The sequence below is a fragment of the Electrona antarctica genome, assembly GCF_951216825.1.
Source record: "Electrona antarctica genome assembly, chromosome: 21".
NCBI classification, from domain to species: domain Eukaryota; kingdom Metazoa; phylum Chordata; class Actinopteri; order Myctophiformes; family Myctophidae; genus Electrona; species Electrona antarctica.
This window is the reverse complement of record NC_136802.1, coordinates 20,741,797-20,766,167: the sequence shown is the minus strand read 5'-3', so window position 1 is coordinate 20,766,167 and position 24,371 is coordinate 20,741,797. Positions and strand designations below refer to the sequence as shown.

The 24,371-nt window shown below is 40.9% G+C and overlaps 2 protein-coding genes and 1 long non-coding RNA gene across 4 annotated transcripts in view; 1 reads left to right on the top strand and 2 right to left on the bottom strand.

Annotated features, from left to right (window-relative positions):
- The first annotated feature begins 211 nt into the window (after positions 1 to 211).
- Positions 212 to 5,473, top strand: mrpl48 (mitochondrial ribosomal protein L48). Its single transcript, XM_079491073.1, has 8 exons — positions 212 to 605; positions 733 to 794; positions 1,758 to 1,789; positions 1,995 to 2,083; positions 2,561 to 2,730; positions 3,540 to 3,642; positions 4,414 to 4,503; positions 5,327 to 5,473. The coding sequence occupies exons 1-8, from the start codon at positions 585 to 587 to the stop codon at positions 5,399 to 5,401; spliced, it is 642 nt and encodes a 213-aa protein (XP_079347199.1). The 5' UTR covers positions 212 to 584; the 3' UTR covers positions 5,402 to 5,473.
- A 1,680-nt stretch (positions 5,474 to 7,153) lies between these two features.
- On the bottom strand, positions 7,154 to 10,629 carry LOC306913701. Its single transcript, XR_013788594.1, has 2 exons — positions 10,359 to 10,629; positions 7,154 to 9,471 (listed from the first exon to the last, which is right to left on the bottom strand). It is a non-coding gene; the product is annotated as an uncharacterized lncRNA (long non-coding RNA).
- Positions 10,630 to 19,760: 9,131 nt separating this feature from the next.
- The window catches only part of pea15 (proliferation and apoptosis adaptor protein 15), a 51,989-nt gene continuing 47,378 nt past the window's right edge, over positions 19,761 to 24,371 (bottom strand). For both annotated transcript variants that reach the window (XM_079490916.1, XM_079490917.1), the window contains exons 2-4: positions 23,243 to 23,417; positions 22,199 to 22,354; positions 19,761 to 21,291 (exon numbers count right to left, since the gene is read on the bottom strand). In XM_079490916.1, coding sequence (XP_079347042.1) covers positions 21,227 to 21,291; positions 22,199 to 22,354; positions 23,243 to 23,414 — 393 coding nt within the window. In that variant the 5' untranslated portion in view covers positions 23,415 to 23,417 and the 3' untranslated portion in view covers positions 19,761 to 21,226. The remainder of the gene's footprint in view (positions 21,292 to 22,198; positions 22,355 to 23,242; positions 23,418 to 24,371) is intronic.

The window sequence follows — 24,371 nt, the reverse complement described above, 5'->3', positions numbered from 1 at the left end:
ATATTAAAGCATAAAGGTGGACACTGGACAGTGGACACTAGTACTACATAAATATACCTTTGAAGGGTAAAGGCAAAAAATGACCCTATGCAGCCGAGCGTTCACGTTTTCTGACGTCACTTCCACGGATTGCTGAAAAAGGAGCGGACACACTCACGCGGCACGCCAAAACACACACACACACACACACACACACACACGCACACGCACACGCGCACACACTAGTTGCCACTCCAGTTGCCACTCCAGTTGCCACTGGGACAGTGGGGACTGGGGAGCATAGATATATACAAATAAATTAAATAAATAAATTGTGTATAAAGTGTGTGCATGTGTGTGTGTGATGGGGAGTTCCTTGTTTAAAAAAATTCACACTCGTGTACGGGGAGGGGCGCTCTTATCGTCGTGTGACATATGACAGCTCCTTGGGTAAATACTTAGGATCTTGCCGGAAGGGGAACTATGGTTGCACGATTATGCTTGCAAGTCGGACCAAAAATAACGACGGAGCCACTTCCGTGAGGCGTGTGAAAACGGTTTAATAACACATTTCTCGTTAAAACACATACAATACATCAGAGACAATGAATGTTGGCGTTCGTAAGGTAAATAACTGTCTTAATAAATGTGCTCCGAATGATGGCTGTTCAGAGGAACTGATGTTAGCGTTGCATCAATCTTGCATTGACATCATTCTTATTTAACGTGAACATTTGTGTTTGTTTCGTTCAGTTGCAGTGTTCAGTTGCACAATATTCATTCGTGTTGAACCAAGCTTCAACGTGTTTACAACGGTAAGACAGTCTTTGTTCATCTATGTGACTTTTTGTGTAGACTTTATCAGTCCATAAGTAAGCCATGTCAGTCCCTTGTTCAAGGTCACTGACATGATCTGAAATGACAACAAAATATATATTTGAAATACACACATAACATAACCACTCTGAAGATACAGCTAAAACAAGCTCTATGGAAATAACTTTAAAGTTCAATTCAGTTGTACCCTGTAATTAAATGTACAACATTCATAGTCCAGAAGATTAAAGATTTACTGGACAGCAGCCCAAAACAGCCACACTATTCGACATATACTTCAAATGGGCTTAAATAAAAACTGCAAACAGGAATTTATTCTACTTTATGTTAACGCAATATAACTACTACTAGCACATCTGCTGCAGTAGCAGTCGTTTCGACTAGAGCTTGCAGATCTGCTACTTTTGATGCTTTTGTGACACTGTAGTATGATCAAGTAGGACGTTAAAATATGGAGATGAGGTTTCTGCAACGACAATATATCCCCTTGCCAATGTACATTTTGCTGATATACAAAACGAATACAAAAGGCATATTATATAATATTCCTTAATCAAATATTTATTTGATCATTTTAGATTCAGGGCCAGGCAATGGCATCTTTGTATGAGGAATAAAATGAAATTAAAAGTGCACTGCATCGTCTTTCGCTGTCACATCACATGCAAAAGCAGAGACGGGGGCTTTTTTAAAAACCGGCCAACATGTTCGTTCCTCGGCCACAGCATTACATTCACAGAATTTGATTAATCGATTAACTATTAACATCCCTACTAGAACTAGTGGTAGATATTTTGTCTTTCATACAGGATACTCAGGTTATAGAATCCTGAATATGAAAGGTACAGATTGCAGGCACAGCTTTAAAATGAAGAATAGAGATTGCAGGTTTAACAATGAATGTGAATCATTGTCTAATAACCTGTATCGTTTTTTTAAAGGGCTTCAGCATCTCTCCTGCATCCGGGTCATGGTGAGTCTTTAGTGCAAAGACTTGTGTCAATGAATGAGTTTAGAGTGCATTTAGTGCACACGTGTAGGTATGAATGAATGAGATCAGAGTGTAATGAATTACCCATTAAGACCTGAGGCCGATTCTACAAATGCATTCTAAATCAGTAGTTCTCAATCTTATGTGCCAAGGAGGATCCCCCAAAATTATGTGTAATTTTCTTTAGGGGGCTCATCTCCAGCCAATACCAGACAGTACAGAAGTCAGCCAACACATAAGATTGGCAAATGGAAGCATCTACTGCCAAAAGAAGCGGTAAGATTCTCTTTAATATGCTGTGTCCTATGTAGTGTCGCCCAACCTGTATGATTTCTGGTCTAGAAGGGCGGGTACCAGCCGAAACCAGGCAGTGGATCCTATTGGTTCACCGATCTGAGCGCCCGCCCCTGCCCTCCACCTGCCCTCCCAGATAGAAAACAGCGGAGAACACTGGCGTCACCAACACGCCTCTGCACTGTTATTGGAGCAAAATACAAGGAAGTGGGCTTCCTATGCCAGAGTTTCAAATGCGTTTCCCCAGGCTTTCATTTTTGAGACAAATGCGAACGAAAATAAAAGCCTGGGTAACGACTCGGGGCTATGTCCTCTGTTAAAATTACAGGGTGTTGGTGATTTCAGGTCAAATTTTTTCCCACAGCCATGATCTTCTTACTTCTAAAGAGGTTCAGATAGGATGCCAGAACAGAGTACAGTACACCCAGCATCAATACATTTAACTTTCTTTTTTTTTAGCCCAAGAAAAAGAAGGACAAGCAGCAGATGAAGCCGATCAGCGAGGCCACAGACACGGCGTACCCCACGTTGAACGTCACGGTGTCGGGTTACGACATGACCACGGTGGAGCACTTCTCCCAGTACATCCATAACTTCTGCAACAGGCTGGGCGTCAAAGTGCAGGAGAGGTAAACAAACAACCAAAAAACAAGGCCTTCAAAAAGACATGACAAATCTCCCACCGGATCAAAAACCATTAAGAGAATGCATGCTCTACTCAGGAGTCGTCTCAATAGCTGGGTGCAGATTCTTGAAGATCTATAGAGAAAGGAATATCCGCACTCTCTTGAGTATTTTATGAACTTGTTTATTTTCAATTCTGAGGAAGGCCGACGTGCCGAAACACATCCGTTTCTCTAGATAGACTGCTGCTGTGTGTTTGCTGAAAATAAACAAGTTCATAAGAAACTACTCCTTTCTCTATGCCTCTTCAAAAAGACATGAGATTGGAGATTTTTTTTAGGTGTTTGTTCTTTCCAAGTCTGAATTTATGTTATTGTCAAAGGGGGGCGGGGGTCTTTCTTGTGACATTTAAACTGTCCTCGGTGCAAATTACAATTTAGGCGTTTAGCAGACACTCTTAATCCAGAGCGACGAGGTAATTATAGATTAGTCTCACACAAAGTGGGAGATTGGCAGTAGGGGTACAGTTAAATCAAATGAATCGATTTAATTGACTATTACTTCTTTTAATGTAGTTTTTTTTTGCAAAAATATGGCATAAGTGGCTAATCAGACTAATGGATTTAGTCCATTTTGAAATAGCTGTTGACATGCTATTTGATAATATGAAAGAACTACAAAAACGAATGAATATTTAAAAAAAGAAAGAGAATGTGTTGAATGCCGGGAATGTGAAGTCTCTCGAGAACAATGGTTTATGAAGTAAATTGGAATGAATGGTTTCTGTGTTAACGCTCTCTTTCATCCCTGTCAGCTATGCTTTGCCCACCAAAATGACAGAGGTCATGGTCATGCCAGAGCAAGGCACCAAGATGTATGTGGGCTGTGCCCTCCGTACTCACGTGAGAGTTGTACAGGTAAGGGCCGTACGTTTTTGCCAAAAGTCCAGACAAGCATTCAGTGAAACTCAGACAATGAAAACTCCTTCTGTTTATTAACCACTTAAACCCTATAGCCTGCCCTAATGTATTTTTTTATCAATATAGTATTTTAAGTTGATAGTTCCACACTGTATGCACTTCACACAGGACTGCTTTCTCTTATTAGCTGAGAGGTGAAGCAATTGTGAAATGATGGCAATGAATCTTCCTGAGTGTTTGTCTTGCACAGTACATGGTCAGCAATAAAACAGTAGGGCAATCACAAGAAATAACAAAAACACAAAAGCAAAACATCTATCTTAGTGGTACAGCATGGTCATAATCATCTATATTATGTGTACCACTGTCTGCAATGACTCGATCAAATCACAAGCCAAGGCCATGACACTAAAGTATATTAACATACTATGTGACGTCGTCATTGACACACAAACACATTATCATGCATACACTCTGAACAATTAATTATAGAAGAATGAGACATTGTTTTGAAAGCTAGTCCGAAGCCATTTAATTTCCCTGCATTACTGTACATTTCCTCAATGATGCAAGAGATAATTATGTCAAATTATCACAGGGAAGCTGTCAGAACCTTCCCTAAAACACCCGGGACAACGCTCCACACGTCCCAGACAGTCAAGACTCTTCTCCCAAACTGTGGAACAAACTCCGGCAAAACCCGGCATTGCAGTTAGAACTGCAATTGGGAGACTAATATGTGATCTCTGACTCTTTGGTGTGTTCTAGCTCAGTCATCTCAGCGCTATGTTGAGCCCAACTTTCATGGAAGTCCTTCTGAAGAACCAACCCGAGGGCGTTCAGCTATCTGTAAAGGAGGTGAGGAACTGGCAATAAGTGACTGCTAAACGAGGGACAAAAATAGGACCATAACCACTTCAGCGCTACATGCTCACAATGTGTTGTTTATTTATACTGTAGGCTGTTTTTGCAGACTGTAACCTTTCGCACGCAGCATGTTCAAGTACATTAAGCACCAGGAGAACAGTGGTTATTGTTCATTTCTTGTTGTATATTACGTTTACTGCTACCATTGTGTTGTTATTGAGGCTGCTACAATGTCATCAATGTTACTCCTATGTATCGACATAATACTAGTGCTGCACAATTCTTGCTCAAACGTGAATCTCAATTTTCCTCCAATAATTTCGATCACGATTCTCTAAATTAATATCCCACGATTTTGCAACCATTTTTTTTCACCCAGTGTCAATTATCAAATGTAATCCTGGGCGCTAGACTCTGCCAAGCTGGGGAGAGCATGAGAGAAAATATTTATTGTCTTTAGTCTGTATTTGCTGAACTGAACATTACTACATTCAAAATGTGACACCTGGAGCCAACTACTGTGGCTTTAAACAACATCAAAGTGCTCGACTTAAACCTCCCTTGTAGCAAAAACATAAGAGTAACTAAAATGAATTGGACAGCCAACTAGTGCTGCACGATTCTTGCTCAAATTTAGAAATGAGATCGCTGCACCCCTGGATCGCATAGGTGTCTGAATCTAGATCACTATCTTTTTTTGATTAATCGTGCAGCACTACATAACACCTTGAATGTTCGTCGGTGTGGGACATTTTACCACTGCATATTTTAATGACATTTTATTTTTGTCTAACAAGCCCTCTCTCTCTTCCAGCATACGGAGGCTGACTACCTCGCCCGCTTCAAGAAACGTCCTGATCTAGAGGGACTCATGGCACAGATCAGTTAGAATTAAACACAAAAAAAAACCCACTGTAAACTTGTTGACACTAGTTTACACTAGTTATGCTTTGTATAACATGATTTCTTTTGCAAAATACCTGTGTCACCCCTCCCTCCTCTAAATAATGATTAAAAATACATCTGTAATTTGGTGTGTATATTATTTCCTTCTAATGTGAAGGGCTCTCTCTTCTCCCGGTGTGGACCAGGTTTGGTTTATGTACCTGGCTATGGTTCAATATAACGTCTAAAGCACTAAATGAAGGAACATGTTTATTTCGTATAGACACTTTCAACAAAAGTGTTTTACACTAAACACTAAGCATTAAGACTTGACAAAATGAAGGATGTTAAAATAACATGGTCCAAGAATAAGATAGTAGGTGCCACTCTTCTCCCGGTGGACCAGGTTTGGTTTAGGCAGTGTTTTTGAGTTTGGGGTTAAGGTTAGGCTTAGCGCAGTGGTTTTCAACCAGTAGTCCAGGGACCACCAGTGGTCCTTGAGGGGGTTCCAGGTGGTCCCCAGCTAAATGAAGAGTTGGTAACAATGCACCCTTATAGATTTGTAACTCTTGATCAGAAAATGGGTCCGGGTCCATTTGGTTTCATTTTAAGCTCTCAAGAGTTACGTTTGCCATCTCCTATAGTACCAACATCAAGACTGAATATCATCAAATGGTGCTCCGTGGCTCAAATCAGCGGATTCGATAGTGTTTCTATGGTTAAGACAAGTTGTTTAGGCATAGTGTTTTTGAGGTTGGGGACAAGGTTAGGTTTAGGCATGCTGTTAAAGGTTAGGGTTTATGCGCCACCTGCTCGGCAACACACCAAAGGACGAGGGAGTCTCCATTCTCCACATTTTGAAAAACATCTTTGAATAGTTCAAATAGACAATCTACAAGCTCACAACGTGTTGATGTAGATTGGCTAGTCAAAAAAGTAAAAAAGGCAAAGAAGTTTATTGATTGCGACCAAAGGTCGCAATTACCGTAACTATGGAATCGTGCATTTCCCGTCAATGTGTTGGTTGGTCGGGCACCATATGGTGCCCAGGTCTCGTGACATCATGGATGGAGATGTGGAGACCCTGAAGTCATAGTAAATGCGATCCCTGATGTCATCACTCTACATCTGACCTCAAACCCTCAGAACCTGTTGTGACATTCCATATGTTCATCCTTCCCCATCGATGTCTCCCTTTTGACTTATACCTGTCCATTCAAATTTCAAACTCTAGACAGGTCTGCCCCAAAGTTATTAGTGCAGTCGGTGAAAACTAGAGTTCTCAACAGGGCCCGAAAATTAAGGACCAGCCATACCTGGGCCCTCATCAAACCCTGTACACTCATTAGAATGTCCCCGCTACCCTGCAGCTGCAGCCCTCCATATACTGTATGGAGCTGACCTGTTCTGACATTCCATGTTGATCTGACCTCATCAAACCCTGTACACTCAAGACATGCTCCTTATATGGCCAGTACATAATTCATTCCATGTTGATCTGACCCCCCATGCCAAAGCGCCAGCGCTCACCCAGCAGTCAACGAGACGGATGCGTGCACGCTTTAGGGCGAGGTCGCTTCTCGCCCTCAGGCGTCTTACTGGTAAGCAGATGTGACTTATATGCCTTGGAATGCGTTGAGGGCAGCAGGGGCACTGGTGAAAATAGGACACTTAAAGTACAACCTGAAATACAGAGATGTAATTTTGTCTTGAACCATTCAATGATTTTTAAATCAATTCTACAGACAAGAGTGTAAACCGTTTTTCTGTAGACTGTTTAATAACACTCCAATCCAATTTAAGACACAATTTACCAATAACAAAAATCCACAGTAGTCAGCTATGGCTTGCTATTAGGGTTTTCAATTGCTTCTCATATTGCCATTTTTGGTGTAGTTTTATCCTTTTTTGCTCTGAAAATGTATATCGTCTTTGTCGGGTGGAAACCACAATTTATTAGTAACAATTTGTTACTTTTCAGTACTATTCAAATTCTAAAATAGGAATAGAAGTATGTTTTTATACTTGTGTGTAACGCTGTAGTATGATTAAGTAGGGCATTAATTAAAAATAAAGGTTTCTGCCAGAGAGAAACGATCATTATCAGTACAGATTATCTTTCATGACTGATGTCAATATCAGCTGGCTTGCAGATTTATGCGTCTATGAGACATGACCTTAATTTGACAAGATCCTAACTGGTTTGCCACAAATTCTGACCTGAAGATTCAATTTATCCCCTCAGCAAGCAGGCAGGCTCCATTAGCTCAAAAGTCAAACTTTCTGCACTTGGCAGGAGTATTAGAGGAAAGTTACATAGTGCACCTATAATTTATCAAACAACTTTATACTGCTGTCAGGCAGAAATCAAATATGTTCAAAATATTAACTTTTCACAGGGGAAAACAAAACATGTTTTTAAAACAAAACAATACTGCCTCATCAAAGTTGGTATGATGACTTTCTACATAGTACTGTAGAAGTACTGTATGTGTAATTATACTGATTGATTAAAGAAAGGAGGTATGTGCACGACAGCGGCGAAAATGTATCATCAGATCATTTGATGCTGTGAAACCTCTCCCACACCGCCCACAGGAATATGGTTTTTCCCCTGCATGCTTTCTGATATTATGTTCTGTTAAATATCTCTCTTTACTAAACTTTTTCCCACAATGTGGGCAAGGAAACGGTTTTTCCCCCGAGTGCGTTCTCATGTGCTGCTGAAAATGATGCAGCACTCGGAACATTTTCCCACATTTCTTACAGGTATACGGTTTTCCCCCCGTATGAATTCTAACGTGGTCTTTCAGTTCATCTGCATTTGTGAAACTCTTCCTACAGTTTTTACAGGTGCCTGGTTTTTTCACCATGTGCATTCTACAGTGGACTTTCAAAAGTTTAATATCCCCAAACCTTTGTCCGCATTCTTCACAGATATACGGTTTTCCTCGTGTATGAATTCTAACGTGGTCTTGCAGTTTATCTGCTTTTGTGAAATTCTTCCCACAGTTTTTACAGGTGTATGGTTGTTCCGCATTGTGCATGCTACCGTGGACTGTCAAAAGACTTTCATTCTTTTGTCCGGAGTCTTCTTCACAGATATACAGTGGTACCCCTGTGGTGGGCACCGCCGTGATCTCTATAATGCCCAACGTGCTCCCAAAACGCATGTAACACTGTTTAACAAAGCGTATGACGGCAGGACGTTCGCTAACATCCGTCGTGCTACTCTCCTGAACATAATGTCTTCGACTGTGACGTTTGCCCGCTTGGATGCTGTCAGGCCCGCAAGCTTCAAACATGCCGTTCTGCGGACATTGCAACGGGACAGTTTTCATGTGATGGCGTTTGATGTCATTCGGCGCCGCCGGAAGGCCTTCAGTCACATTTGAACCGCGGTGTGCTCTGTCCAACGTGACAGATTGGCCAGAAACACGTTTGCTGGTGGCAAAACGACGCAGGTGATCACGTCTCAGTGGCACCACGGCTAGTGGTTGGATGCGGTCAGGCCTGCGAGCTTCAAACATTCCGTTCTGCGGACACTGCAATGGGACAGTTTTCGTGTGATGCCGTTTGATGTCATTCGCCGGAAGATCTTCAGTCGCATTTGAACCACGTCGTGCTCGTGACCGCGTGACCGCTTGGCCAGAATCACGTCGATTGGCAGCAAGATGATCATGATCACGACTCTGGGGTGCCACGACTACCGGAGGTCGTGCTGCGTCGTCCTCCTCTTCCTCGGACGACGAACTATCACACAAGTCGATGATGGGCGATGAACTGACACACAAGTCGATGGCGTCTTGTTTTGTCTTCTTGCTTCGTCTCGCTTCGACCGACAACAGTTTCAAGTGGTCGGTCCTCTCTGCCGCTCTCCTCTGAGAACTTTTGTCCAAGATATTGGCTTTTTCTTTACCTTCTTTACGTTTTTCTTCCTCGATGAAGTTTTTTAGAAACTCGTCCCAGTCCGTCATGGTGCTGCTGGCGTCTTCAGTTCCCTGCACTCTTTATTTTCACAAAGACGAGGTTGTTGTGAGCCCCCCGGCATGTGGGGTCTGCATCGTGGTTCATCTGCACAATGAGGGGAAAAACCCACAAACAAAGCAAGACTCAGAAATACAATTATAGGTATCCTGACCTGAAACAGTTTTTTCTGTTTACTAAATAAATGGTAAATGGTGCTTTTACATAGATTGTGCATTCACCCATTCACGCACACATTCAAACACTGATGGCGGAGGATACCATGCAAGGCACCTTCCGGTTCCCAAGTGTCCACTCTACCCCTGGGCCCTGAGCCACTGCCGCCCCAGTTTACTAAAGAATTTGAGAGAGAGAGAGCTATTTGACACTTTAGAGTGGGTGCCAGAAATGGCATCACACACACACACACACACACACACACACACAGCTATATATATATATATATATATATATATATATATATATATATATATGAATGAAATGGCACGATATTGAAAAAGTATGATATATGATGATATGATATGATATAGAAAAAAGAAAAAGACCACCCCCAAAATGATATCAGGTTTTGGCACCTGCTCTCTGCACGGCCCTGACTCATCATCATTGATTGATTGATTGATGAATTTATGAACAGATTGGAGAATTAGCATTAGCATTATATCAAAAGGATGGATGAATATTAGCCCTGAAACATGAATATAAGTATAACAGACAAAAATACACTCTTAAACTATCCTAGATAAGAGCCAATGAATCTACAAGCTCACAACGGTGTACAAACGGTACAAAGGCTTGTGGTACCGGTGCACGTAAGGCCGGGTTAACCTTACCAGCATAACATCGCTGTTATTGTTAATATAAACTTGCTTAATTATGTAGAAAAATAATTGTTTGGTTACATGAAGCCTTTATTATAGTTGTATACTATTTTCTATCATATCATATATTTTTTTACATTACAACAAACTCACTTGATGGTGATGCTTCTGCCGTAACCAACTCGTAAACAATGAACATCGGTCCTTTCTTTCCACAGACTAGAGCAGACAAAGCTCTACTTTAGGACGCACGTCACGCACCACAGTCACCTACACCCCCAGGTTAACAAAACGGCAACTTAGCATTCCTATTTCCTAACCTGCATGTGTATATAAATCAGAGTTATAAAACATTTCGGTTCCTCATCAACATGCTGACCGGCAGCATCTTTCATTCACAGATTTATAAATAAGACAACGCGGCTGAAGAGAGTGGACCCCTGGTTTGCTGCCCACGGACTGCCTGTATGAAAAGAGGTATCGTACAGGGTAACAAGACAACTCACCCTTTTTGCCCCTCCAAGTGAGTTGTCCGGACATCTCACCCCGAACGTCCGGACGTCTTCACTTTCGGGGGTGAGATATCTTCACTTTCGGCCACTTTCGGGGTGAGTTGTCTTCACTTTCGGGATGAGTTGTCTGACTGAATATGTTAGCCTGGCTAATAAGCGTACAGATATGCACGTGATAAAACCTAAAACATGTTGTAGCGTTAAAACAGAGCAGAGCTTCAGAGGTGTTTGTGTCAATTATTTCTAACTATTATAAAGTAATGTTAGTTCTAGGGATGCTAATAGTTAATCGTTAATCAATATAATATAATGTAATATATATATTATAATATAATATAATTTTATACATTCTTCAATTAAACTTAACAGTTAACAATTAACCAAAAATACTGTGGTTCTATCATTGGACAGCCTTGTGGTTTCCTGCCAGATGACTATACAAATCATTGACTACAACATGACGAAAGTTACCATCCGCTCCCGACCGGATCATAAATCCCAAATGGATGGCTGCAAAGGCTAACCTGACCTCTGACCTGACTTGTTCTCCTCTGCATGCTCTTCTTCCCAGCAGGCATGATGTCCACTTTATTCACCATATTCCCACGGTGGCCATTTTGCTATTAATGAAATGGCACTGTGTTGGGGTCTAGAGGTTGGGGTGGCATTTCTTATACCATCCTGCAAATAATGACATGAGAGCTTGCTGTGTTACCTGTCTGTCTGTCTGTCTGTCTGTCTGTCTGTCTGTCTGTCTGTCTGTCTGTCTGTCTGTCTGTCTGTCTGTCTGTCTGTTGTTGTGGGTGATCAGTGCCAGATTTACAGTAGTAGGGGCCCGCAGGCTAGACAAAATTCGGGGGCCAGCCCCCGGGCTGCAGCCCACCCTAGCCCAATGGTGAATCCTGGAAAGCACAGCAATAATGTGACTTTGATGAGTAAGTATACCTATACGTACGTACCAGTGAGTGATATTGAAATTAATAGAAACAAAATGATCCTAAGCACTGGAATGGTCCGGTACTTTGATACTTTTACTTCTACTAAAAGTACATTTCAGAGGCAAATATTGTACTCCACTATTTAAAAACTTTACTATACTTTGTAGATTTTGATTATTGTTGCAAAACATACATTATCCATTTCAGCCCTATACATTTTGGCCTTTTGAAAATAGCCGATCTGCAAGCCCACAATGCGTCGCAATGTGACGCATTGTGAGCTTGTAGATCTGCTATTTTCTAAAGAAGACATTTTTCACATTAAAACTTGTGAAACAGGACATGCTACATAATGAGTACTTTTACTTTTGGTACTTTAAGTACATGTTGATGGACTTTTGTACTTTTACTAAAGTAGGCTACATTTATAATAGGGAATTTCTATTACAGATTATTGCAGTATTGATACTTTTACTTAAGTAAAACATGTGAGCACGTTTTCCATCATTGCCATTAAATTACGAAAAAAAACCTTTAGAATATAAGAGGTTGCAAAATGCCTTCTAAATCCTAAGAGTTTCTACTAGAATCTAAAATGACACAGACGCTTTCCTGCAGGTTTTAATGGGTTAAATACACATCTCATCAATAATTTGCCTGCAGCATAAGCATGCATGATTGTAGTGTGGCTCATGGACAGAAACAAGATCACCCCAGGCAACACACGTAGGTTAGCAAATATACTTTAATATATAATATAATATTTATATTCATTTTAGCACAATGACAAAATGGCATCATTTCAGTTTGGTCTCATTTAAATCATGACCCCCCCCACCCCCACAAAAAAGCCACGTCTGGATTTATTTAACGATACACATCTCAATACCATGTTTTGTTGCAGTTGCTGTAAAGTAATTCTTGATTTTTATTCTAATCCCGGAAAAACTGCAATTCTAACAGCATTAAGTCCATGGCATCCAGAGGATTACATTGTGTAAGTTAAATGTAAAAGTGGACTTATTGATGACACTCTTTGCTATATGTATTATTGTTAAAGAGAGTGCACCCCCACCCTCTTTCTCTCTTTTATCGCAGACAATGTGATTAGATCAAACACAATTTGAACGTGTGCACTGTATATGTCAACGTTACTAGTGTTCATTTACTGGTGACCTCTTAAGGGTTTACATTGATGAATGCATGGTACAACATAACAGTATAGCACAACCAAACTAGTTTCCGGAATACTGTGCAAAGTCGTAACAATGTTTGCAAACGGACACAAAGACAGGCTACAGTCAGAGAAATAGAGAGAAAACTAACCCACTAACTGACCCTTAAGGCAGTGAAACACATGCAATCTGGGCATGGGCGATCATGTGAGGCAACATTTCCTAAAAAGTGTCATGTTGCTTTCAAACATGTGGTTGCCAAGAGCTATTTGAAAAGATGTTTCACTCTGTACTTTGTGGCCTATTGCTGTTACCCATATACCCAAAGAAAACTGCAGTCCACCGTTACGCATATTCATCTAAATAAGACGGCTGGGAAGGTCCTGAAACCTGTGGAAATCCCTCTTTAATCTACAAGGCTCTTTTGTGGTAAATTAAATTGTCGGATGGCTATACATAATACTAGAATAATCCTAAAACCACGGGAATGTTTCTTCTTCTTCTTTAAAATTCACGCTGAAACTTTGCTAAAACTCACAGTGACAAAGCACATCACTTCAGTAACGATTATCAGATTAACCAGACTTGCGCACTCAAAACACAATACTTCAAAATGGCCGCTATAGTCTACTACTGCAAAAGACAAAACCAAAAGAAAAATGAAACAAAACCAAAAATAAATCTGCACTTTAGTAAATGATAAACTTGGCCGAAACGGTCTTGAGATGCCTTCGAAACATCTGAAATAGGAATTATTTAATACACATATCTTACAATGTGATGATCTTCAATGTCAACCCAACCCCACTCAGCAGTTTGCAAGTAGCCCCCCACTGTAGTGAAAGCCTGATATTTCGTACATAAAATGTAAACTTTAATTGTCAAAAGGAAAAGAAAACAATTTCACATTTTGCCATAGCTCCAGGGGGTGCGGTGATTATGGTTAATAAGCATAATTATGCTCAGTTTTCAAATATAATTAACATTCCATCACTCACTCTTTGCCCTATGGGTAAAAACGGGAACCGTGGCAAGGTGCAAAATCAGAAGCCACATGCCTGAAAACGTCACACATTCCAGCATCCTCACGACCATCCAACTTCACAAAATCCAAAACACGTTTTTCATTAACAACCCAACCTCCAAGTTGTATACAGCATGTTGTGCAAGACCTGCCACATTCAAAACGACACACAGCGAGTGCGACGCATCATTCCCTGCCATTTTGGGAGACCATTTCCCCCAAAATGGCTACAACTCCCAAAGGCCAAGATGCGTAACACAGTCGACTTCCTGGTCACATCTCTAATTTAACGTTTTAATAACTATGCTGTTCCTTCACGATTCTTTGCTATCTTTTTTTTTCACTACACTAGTCAGCACTCATAGCAGTTATTTTATACTTTGCCATACGATGGTGTCACTCGCAGAAAACATCCGACCTACCGTTCGATACAAGCTCACACCTGCCACGCGACATGACATGTGACACTATTGTATGGCAAACATACCTTTTCTCTCTCTCTCTCCTCACTCTCTTTCTCTCTATCCGTGCACTCCCAAAACTCAACTCAACACCGATTATATGTTTAGCGATAGCTTGATAAAGGAAAAGATGAAATGTCTGCTAATAGGCAAGCCAGTGGTTGCCAATTTGTATCTCATGTATGTATCTGATCAGTGGATTCTGTGACCACTGCTATCACTTGTTGACATGTCAGCTGAGCTAAAGAGTAAAGTATAATAGAAGAACACAAGAAACGTACTCTTATGGTATAAGCAGTAATACCACAACATGAATAATACATTCTCCTATGTGTTGTTTTTCTTCTTTAAGTTTAAGTCATTGTCCCAAGCTGAAACTTGAAAAAATACATATACTGTATAAATGCAAAGGAAATTGCAGGAATTATATATTGTCGCTGTTGGGAAGAAAATGTATGCCCTGTTTTATACTTTATACTTTTACAGTATACTGTCTAAAGACAGTGTTGCAGTAAAGTACACGATCTACAACGCGCCAGGATGCAATGCTTTGTGAGCTTGTTACTGTATCTACTATGAGATTGTATAAGTCTATCTGTTTTGGACATACAAGCTTTCTGCCCGACAGCAATAATATAACAATTTATCCATGGTCATTGTTGCTATCAACTTCAAATTTGATATAAGCTACGCATTTCAGATCATTCCCATGATTTGTTTCCAGTTAGTAAACATAGTCAGGATAGATAAAAACAAAACAAAGAAATAATAATATATAGGGCATGAAATAAATTAAAGTTACAAAAAAAACAAAAAAACAAACCAATGATATATTCACATTACATTATGTACAACATAACCAGTAAATTGACAGAAAAGAAATAAGCTAGTCTTATAAGGGAAAACTCAAGATGACACACTACTAGGATCTAAACTGTAACGAACCATGCTGTGTAGGCTATAGCAATATACATTGTATGCCCTTTCTTTCTTCTTTTTCTTTTTTACTTTATGCTCTTCTATATAATATCTTTCTTGATTATACTGAGATAATAATCATAAATATAAAGTTTTAGTAGTTTTATATTTTTGCAGCATTTACTAAGTTCATATGTACTCAGTACATGGATATCCAAATTTGACATCATTTGCGACTGATATGTTGATATATTATGTGCTGATGGCCACAGGAAAAGCCAAGCGATGCTAAACATAATGTAAGAGTACGTGTTTTTATGTTGTTTTTACTCGTCCAAATTACTAAACATTGTAGGTTAAAACCTTTGACAGAGCAAACACTGAAAAACACATATCTTTGTAGCACTAAAGTCAGACAGGTTGTGCCACGGATAGTGTCGATGAAAAAATAATGATCAAAACAAGTAGAAATAAAATAATAGATTTGTTAGGGTTTGCAGCAATGGTAGATACTCCACAAACTGATGCTGCAACTGTACACAACAACACAATGATGCTGCAACTGTACACAACAACACAATGATGCTGCAACTGTACACAACAACACAATGATGCTGCAACTGTACACAACACAATGATGCTGCAACTGTACACAACAACACAATGATGCTGCAACTGTACACAACAACAAAATGATGCTGCAACTGTACACAACAACAAAATGATGCTGCAACTGTACACAACAACAAACTGATGCTGCAACTGTACACAACAACAAAAAGGCCAAACTTTGGTCCCCCAAGAAATATTCACATTTAATGTGAATATTTTGGGATACACGGCAGAATAAATGTAAGTAGCTTTTGTTAGATTTTTGTTTCTTTTGCCTCTTGTTTTTCAACCCTATTGTCAGACTACGGGTGACTAATGAGATTAGCAACTGAGATTCAGAAACGATCCAAAATTGGAACAAAATAATAATAATAATAATAATAATAATAATAATAATAATAATAATAAAGAACATCACTTGGTCACAATTCACTTGTTGATATTCAAGAAGCACTTGAAATTAAAAAGAAGAAAAAATAAAATAACTGCACACTCACGTACAATACATAAGATGTACGAATTAACTTTCTTTTGGCAGAACCATTTGCACCTATTTAAAAGGTAACGGCGAGCACTGTAGCAGGCCATGGGCCGATTCAGCATTTAAAGTCAACGCGCAAATCCCCCAGGAAATGTTAGAAGGCCATTACCCACAGGTCATAGCAGTAAGTATAGCCACCCTACCTCTTGAACGACGTCTATAATCGACAACGTAATTAGACTCAAGGATGCGTATATTGCTCACCGCTTCGCGTTTAAGGGTCTGGCCGTGCGAGGGAGTAATTCCATCACTACAACACTGAAGAATCGAAAGAGTGTCTGAGATGAAATTGAAGAGTTTGGCTCCAAAATGATACAGAATACACCAGTTGAAATGTGTTGTGAAACCAACATAGACATTGCTGCCATGTCACTAAACTCCTGAGATATACTGGTCAGGTTATTAATGAGATTATTATTTATCCTAAGATCTTAATACTTAATAGTAACCATGTTAGATGCAGTAATAATCTGTATCTTCAAAGCCTTATGCAATGTACTTCGGGTAAGGATGTACAGTATTGGCGTTTTGGACATAAATCCTTCATTTTCACTCAGAATACAACTGATTGGTCCAACACCACTTCAGACACCGACAAAAAGTATGAGGGCTGAAAAATGTTGTGCCCTGAACCAAATCAAATTAGACCATAATAATCTGAAGGTCTATCGAGATTGGCAAGATAATCTAGACCAGCGTTTCTTGAGCGATATGTTTTGGGAACTGGGTCGGTTTGCCACCTTCTCCACAGGGACTCTGGGAATGTTGTGTCGATCTAGTTTACTGGTGCTGCCCGCGACTTCATGTTGAAGGTCAACCTTTTGGGTCCCAGTTAGGGCATAACCAGCTGTGAACCACTTGTTCTAGGTAGAAGAGTCAACATATTTACATACCCAACATGTCCAGACTGCATATGCATAGAATACAACTCAATCCAACACCACGATATATATACGGCAAGCAATAAAAGAAAACAAAAAAGAGAGAGAGAGAGAGATCACTGAAACCTGTGATCGAAATTAAAAGTCTTCTGGTCATTGGCACTGGGATTAGGGTGGAGGAGGGCACAGTTGTGGTGTACTAGACATGCGGACAGCGGAGGGAGGGAGATGTGTTCACATTAATGGAGTTCGGAGAGAGAAATGATTGCTAAAATAGATTCTTATTTTTTTTGTTATTGTTTCTTTTTTTTCTTTTGTCTTTTGATCCGACAGTATTTACGGACACAAACATGAGAAGGTGCCATTAAATTATCACTATTTTAGAAGCAGAATTACAGACTTTACATTCTGCACACGACGGAAATTCGCACTGAGCGCACTGGTGTGTCCTCTTGTCGTTCGTTTATTCAGAGCATTCAGTGCGTTGTGGTTCGAAAATCTAGTGCGCTGCGCCCCAGGTGTGCGGAGTGCCCGCACTGACTGACCCTACTCAGAAGTTGGAGTTGTCCAGTGTGCAGAGCACGTGTAGAGTAGACCAACAGCAGGTAGGCTAATGTTATGAATTCCTTTCAATGTTACAGGACGGTGTGTTGTTTTAACTGGTCGTTCGTAAATAAGCCACACTCAATACGACGTCACCGCCCAGTGCACCAAAAAACGGAGCACATTCCCGGTGCGCATTTCCGAACTCCTAAAGGAGTGTAACGTGTTAAGTTCTTTTGATTATTAGTGTCGGGTTGCAATGGCAGACGCACAGCCCTCACTCACAGTTGGGTTCAGATTGAACAGGATGCATTTGATAAGGCTTTGCCGTGGGGATTAAAGTAGACACAGTGTTTTCACTTAAACCACTTACACCCCTAGTATGGTTGAGCGGAGTCCCTCTGGGCTCTGTGCTAGTGTATTTTAATTTTTCTGTTATTGTGCAGGGGAAAGATTTAGCTGAGAATAGCCCGTCGACAAGCATACAGATCGACAAGCATACAGCTTGTCGATCTGCTATTTTCCGTGAAAGCTTTAACCCACAATATGGACGCCGGGATTGGGGCTGAAGTGGTTAAGTGCTGGTTTCAACAGTCTTGCTAGCTAGTGTGTTGGTGTATCGTGGCTGTGACGGTTCAAAATGCACCTGTATGCGTAGGGCATAAGAGTCTCTTTTCTAGTAAATATGAACTGCTGAAATGGGTGTTATGAGCCCAACACACACACTACTTTATGTATATTAAAGGTTATCTTGTGTATGATCACTTCTTTTCTGTCATTGGTTGAAGCCTTAGTCCCACCCCCTTTTTCAGTTTTCTATAGTCGTCGATAGCATTGGGTGTGTTATTTGTTTTAGTGTTTGTCTCTTTAATCAGCCACTTGTACACATTTTTCTAAAACTCAGTCAAATAAAAGATCAAGTGTGGTATACTTTCATAGATATGGTCTTGCATGTTCTGATATAATATAGTCCAGAGTAGTAGGCCTACATGGACTCTTTTCTATTGACATTTTTCAACGCCTGTCGACATAATGTTGATATTGATAGCACACGTCACCAATGTGTTGATATTAACTCGCGCTGCATTAAAAATGACTGTTACGTACATGTCTCGCAGACCCAAATTACATTAATTTTAAGAGCAGTGGAAATTGTCTCATGTCAGGTCAAGGTCAAATTAGATTAGAATAAGTCTTAAATTACATTAGCCATTCTATGCTCTACAGTTTCTAAATGAAAACCCAAGCTGGCGAGAGTAAGCCGAAATGGGTTGCAAATTGCAGGCCAGAGTGTTCTCTATGGAACATATTGGTAAATATATTATTCTGTGAATATTCTTTTAAATATTATATTATATATTTACATCTCTGGCATAGTAAACTAGTAGAATTGTATCTTGTTTTTTTCTTTACTGGTCCACAGGACAACCCCCCACCCCTCCCCCCAAAAAATAAATAATAAATCTATGCAGTCTGGGACGTCCTTACATTAACAGTGGCCTTTCACTGTAGGCATAGAAATAGCTCCTAAAAAGTCTCAATACGCAATTCCATAATCAAAAGGCAAGTAGTGGCTAGTCCTATGAATATCTGAAATGTATTTATTTATTTTTTGCTTGGAATTGTGGTGTCTTGACTTTTATCTGAATAAAGCATAGTTTACGCTTCAGTTATATGACGGTATGACTGGCAAAAATAGCAGATTTACAAGTGTGAGCTTGTAAATCGGCTAGTTACGGCACGCAACACCATCGTACGAGGATTTATACCGTCCGTCACCTTCTTAAAGGTATATTCAGTGATTTGACTTAATTCAAATATCACATATTTTTTCATTTTTTCTGGATAATCCTCCCTACTATAGAGTGTGCTGACCATATAAGGAGTTCCTCCCTGTCCCCAGTGAGCCCTTGGGGTCAAAAAACCCTAGTTTCAGTTTTGGTGGCGGGTGGCAAAACCTTCATCCAATCAGGATGAGTGGGGCCTTCCTCCAATCATGATCGAGTGGGGGCGGGCCTTGGTGCACATGCTGTTGGCCTGTTGCACTTCCCCCCACTGTAGAGCGTGCATGTGCACATTTTGTTACCGGGGCGGAATGGGTGGTTTTCCAAATCACCCAAATCACTGAATGCTCCTTTAAACTAATGGCCTAGAAAAAAACAGAAAAGGGATCCAGAACAAAACTATGATATTTTACCAAAAACGTTTATAACAATTTATGACTATCAAAAAATAACACTGTCTGCCAGTTATGTAACTTAAGAGGACTAAATAGGATTAAACAGCCTGATTTAGGCCAATTTACCTAACTTTTTTGCTTAAGTCACAAAACCATGTATGTGACTTAAGCCAAAAAATTAAGCCAAAATCAATTATGACTTAGGCCAATAATATGACTTAGGCCAATAATTTTCCTCAAAAATGACATTAGCCATTAGTTTAAGCAGGTGACGATACATGGGTCTTAAAAGTGTAAAGGGATAGAGACATCGGGCCCTATCTTGCCTTTTACTATTTTGAAAATAATTTTGAAAATAGATCAAACAGCCGATCTACATCGACATGAGCTTGCATATTGGCTAGTTGAAAAAACAGTAAAACAAAAAGCCAAAAAGCGTTCATTTCTATAAAGGGTAAGGCGAGATGGGGCCCGTAAGCTAACTGTGACAGTTCTTCAGTGGTTTAACAATGCATAACCACTGAGTCTTTCTAACAGTAGGTCATAAGTAACTTGATGTGTTGCATGGTCAGCACACAGACACTCACACGTCACACACATACTCACACGCACGTACACGCACGCACAAACTCTCACAAATTATGCCGACACTTTCACAGTGACACCCATGATGCACTCGAGTAAACATTACAAGTCCCAACATCGCTGCAGATTGCAGATTACCATACTAAAATAAGATTACAAATGATGACCATATACCACAACATTGCAGATTATTACCCTACTACAAAATGCTCCAGTTTGTGAAACTGAACCAGCTTTTGAGAACAAGAAGAAGCATAGCCGTGTGGCTTTCTCCTCCTTCTTTCTGTCCATTTTTCCAGGTCTTCCACTTGGTTTTCTTCCCAGCAGCTCTCTCTCCACTATACCCTTTCTTCCCCCCATATAACTCAGGAGATGAGGTTGATGATGAAATATCACTGCGATCTGATTGGTCGTTCTTTTTTATTTTTTTTTATTTTTTTGGAGGGCGGTGGCCTGTGGCACGGTGCCGTGCGGTGGTGAGGATGGCGAGGAACTGGGGTGTGGCCGTGATGATGATGAGGAAGGTGGGCTGAGATGGTTGGTGGGTTGGTTGATTCGTCGGTCATTCTGTCGGTCAGTTGGTTGATTGGAGTGTCAGGGGTGGTGGTGCTGAGTGGGTCAAAGTGCAAAGGTTGGGACCTTGCGCGGGACCTCACACTTTTTTAGGGGGAGGGGCCAACTTGATGATCTCATCTTCGGAGGGCTGACGGATGATGTCTGAGGAAGAGAGAGAGAGAGAGAGAGAGAGAGAGTCCATGAGTGAAATGTACTTGTTGAGGCCAGACAACTACAAACACAGACGACTCTACTCGACTCGGCCCTACTCGCATATTATTTGTGCTGCCTCCCTCCTGACGAGAGTGCTGCGTTATCTCATGCAGATCGGCTACTTTCGCCGTTTGCGAGGACACACACGTGGGCGTGCGTTACTATGCGGTGGAGCCGCGGAGAAAATAGTTATTATGAGGGTCGCCGGTGTGTTACCGTACGCGCAGTGCGTATTGCGCATATACATACATAGCGACGGCACTGTACAAACAAGTTTAATAACAGCGTGACTTAGACGTCATGACGAGCAGACATCAGTACTATGACGACGTCCGTCACCTGTATCAGTGGTTCCCTAACCTGCCCCAGCCAGTGTGATTTCTGCTCGAGTGGGGCTGATTCAAATTTGCCGGCGAAAACAGCCCGGTGGATCCTATATTTGTTCACCAATCTGTGCGCACCCATTGTGAGTATGCTATTTGCATATCGTCTATTTTCAAGTGGCCGAATTAAAGTGGTTAATGCATTGTAGTAATAATCCAAATCTACAAACTAACTAGTAACTAGATGTAGTGGAGTATAGTCAAAGTACAGAAATGTTGTACTTAAGGTATTTGAGTAAATGTACTTTACACCAGTGGTTTTCGACCAGTGGTCCTTGAGGGGGTTCCAGGTGGTCCCCAGCTATAATGATTTGAGTTGAGTCTAAATGTCATCAAATGGTGGTCCGTAGATCAAATGCTGAATAGATAATGGACCTCGATTGATATGAAAAAGGTTGAAAACCACTGCTTTACACCACGGCACATCATCACACAACAGGAAGAGCAAGCAGAGAGTGGACATGCAGACACACCTTTGTATTTCTTGGCCGAGGGGATGCGTGTGAGCTTGGTGTCGATCTCCTCGTCCTCCGAGATCTTCAGCACGGTGGTGCGGTACTCGATCACCCTCGTCAGCAGGTCTGGCCGCCGCGAGATCTCAAAGATGTGCTCGAGGTACGACAGGTTATCTGTGCCGGGGGCAACGATATGTTTAGTCATTTGTGGTTTTTTTCCCTTCTCCTCTACATTTCACTACAAAAAGCATTTTAATCCGACCGCCCCGGCCATCTTTCTCAAAACGGGTGGCGTTTCGAAATTCCCAGTTGCACACTGGGAGCGCACTTGCCTATTTGTTTGTATTGTATTGTGTGTTCAGTGTGCCTATATCGAACGCACCCATTGTGCTATACACCTCCCGACTGATAGGGGCGCGTAGTTGAAAGCCTATGGGGACGAAAACTGAGATACTGAGATATGCGGAATGCACAGGTGCTAATAATACCCAACCATGCAAAAAGATAACTTTATATTTGAAATCTGAACATTTCTGCACACATTACCTTTGCAAACGTAGCCAGGCGTTCAAGCCAAGCCATGACACATGAAGTACGAGCATCATGTGAACCATGGCTACTCCCTTCCTAACATTTTAGTCTAGTTTTATTTGTTGACGAAATTGTCAATATATTTTTGTCAGTCTCTTTCTCTCTCTCTCTCTCTCTCTCTGAATTCAATGGAGCTTTATTGGCATGAGAAAACGTTTCCATTGGCAAAGCAAAAGTGGAACAAAACAATTAAGTTAAAACAATGTATGTACAAATAAATATTGAATATAAATAGGAATAAAATAAAGGTGTAAACAGAGCTGTTACTGAGCAGTTACATTTTGAGTAATAGTAACACTTGTGCATTTTCTGTCAGAGATAGTTCCATAGCTTGGTATATACTGTAGACTTTTGAAAGTTGACAGCAGTATTTCAGTGTTTTGCATCCACTTAGTCTCAGTGGATGCAACAGTGTGTCATGCAGGCAAGCTGTTTGTGGTCGGTGTCTCTCTCTCTCTCTCTCTCTCTCACCATGGGCCAGCTTGTCGTTGTTCTCCAGGTAGTTGAACCACTCCTTGGAGGAGGTGATGTTGTTGCTCTGGTCCTCTGGGATGTCCTCCTTGCAGGCCGACTTGAGCTGCTCCAGGTCCTCGTTGGTGATGATCTCCGACAGGTCGCTGAGCATGGAGTCGTACTCCGCCATGGTCTGCTCAGGAGGGGAGAAAAGAGGAGAGGAGAGGAGAGGAGAGGAGAGGAGAGGAGAGGAGAGGAGAGGAAGAAGCAAAAGGAGAGGAGGTGTCAGATCTAGTGCTGCCGACGATTGTGACATTTTACTTGATGATTAACTGTCCCTTAACCCTTTGAGACCAGATTCAGTGGTTCTCAAACTTTCTCATTCCCCATCTGAAAATATTTTGTTCCAGGGACCCCCACAGAAGCAAAGATTTGAGTTAAAAACTTTAATCGGGGAAAGAATATAATGCACATTATATTCAAAGATTTGCGCCACATTTTCAAGATTTTTCAAAAATAGCAGATCTACAAGCTCATAGCTTAATAGTATAAAATAATGGTTAAAAGTGATTAAAAGCTTAAGTGACATAGATGCATTCCAGGTCCTAATGACCTACACACACAGTACCAAAATGTCACAAATATCATGTTTTCAGTGGAGCTCTGTCTCATTAAGAGCAGCCAAAATCTACCCTGTCTCCCTCTTGTGGTTACATTAAAAAGTGGTCTGACATGGGTGACAGTGCCAGTCTTGCTGTGACAAATGAATCTACAGACACTCTCGATTGGGTTCGCAGATTACTATGAAACATGCAAAACCTGTCAGTCTGTCAGTCAGTCCGTCACGCCACCATATACAGTATGGTTGTCAGTTGTCATATATGAAGTTCACAACGCCTCGTGACACGCCTCATGACACGCTCCATATATGGTTGTCAGTCCATCATGCCTCGTGACACGCTCCATGTGTATGTAGAAAATATAGCAGCGACGCTGCTATATTTTCTACATGCAGCGTGCATGTATGTGTGTGTGCACATGCACTGGGTGCAATGATGTCACTGTAGTGTCTGTCACTATCACCCCCCCCCCACACACACACACACACAGTCACACACACACACACACACACACACACACACACACA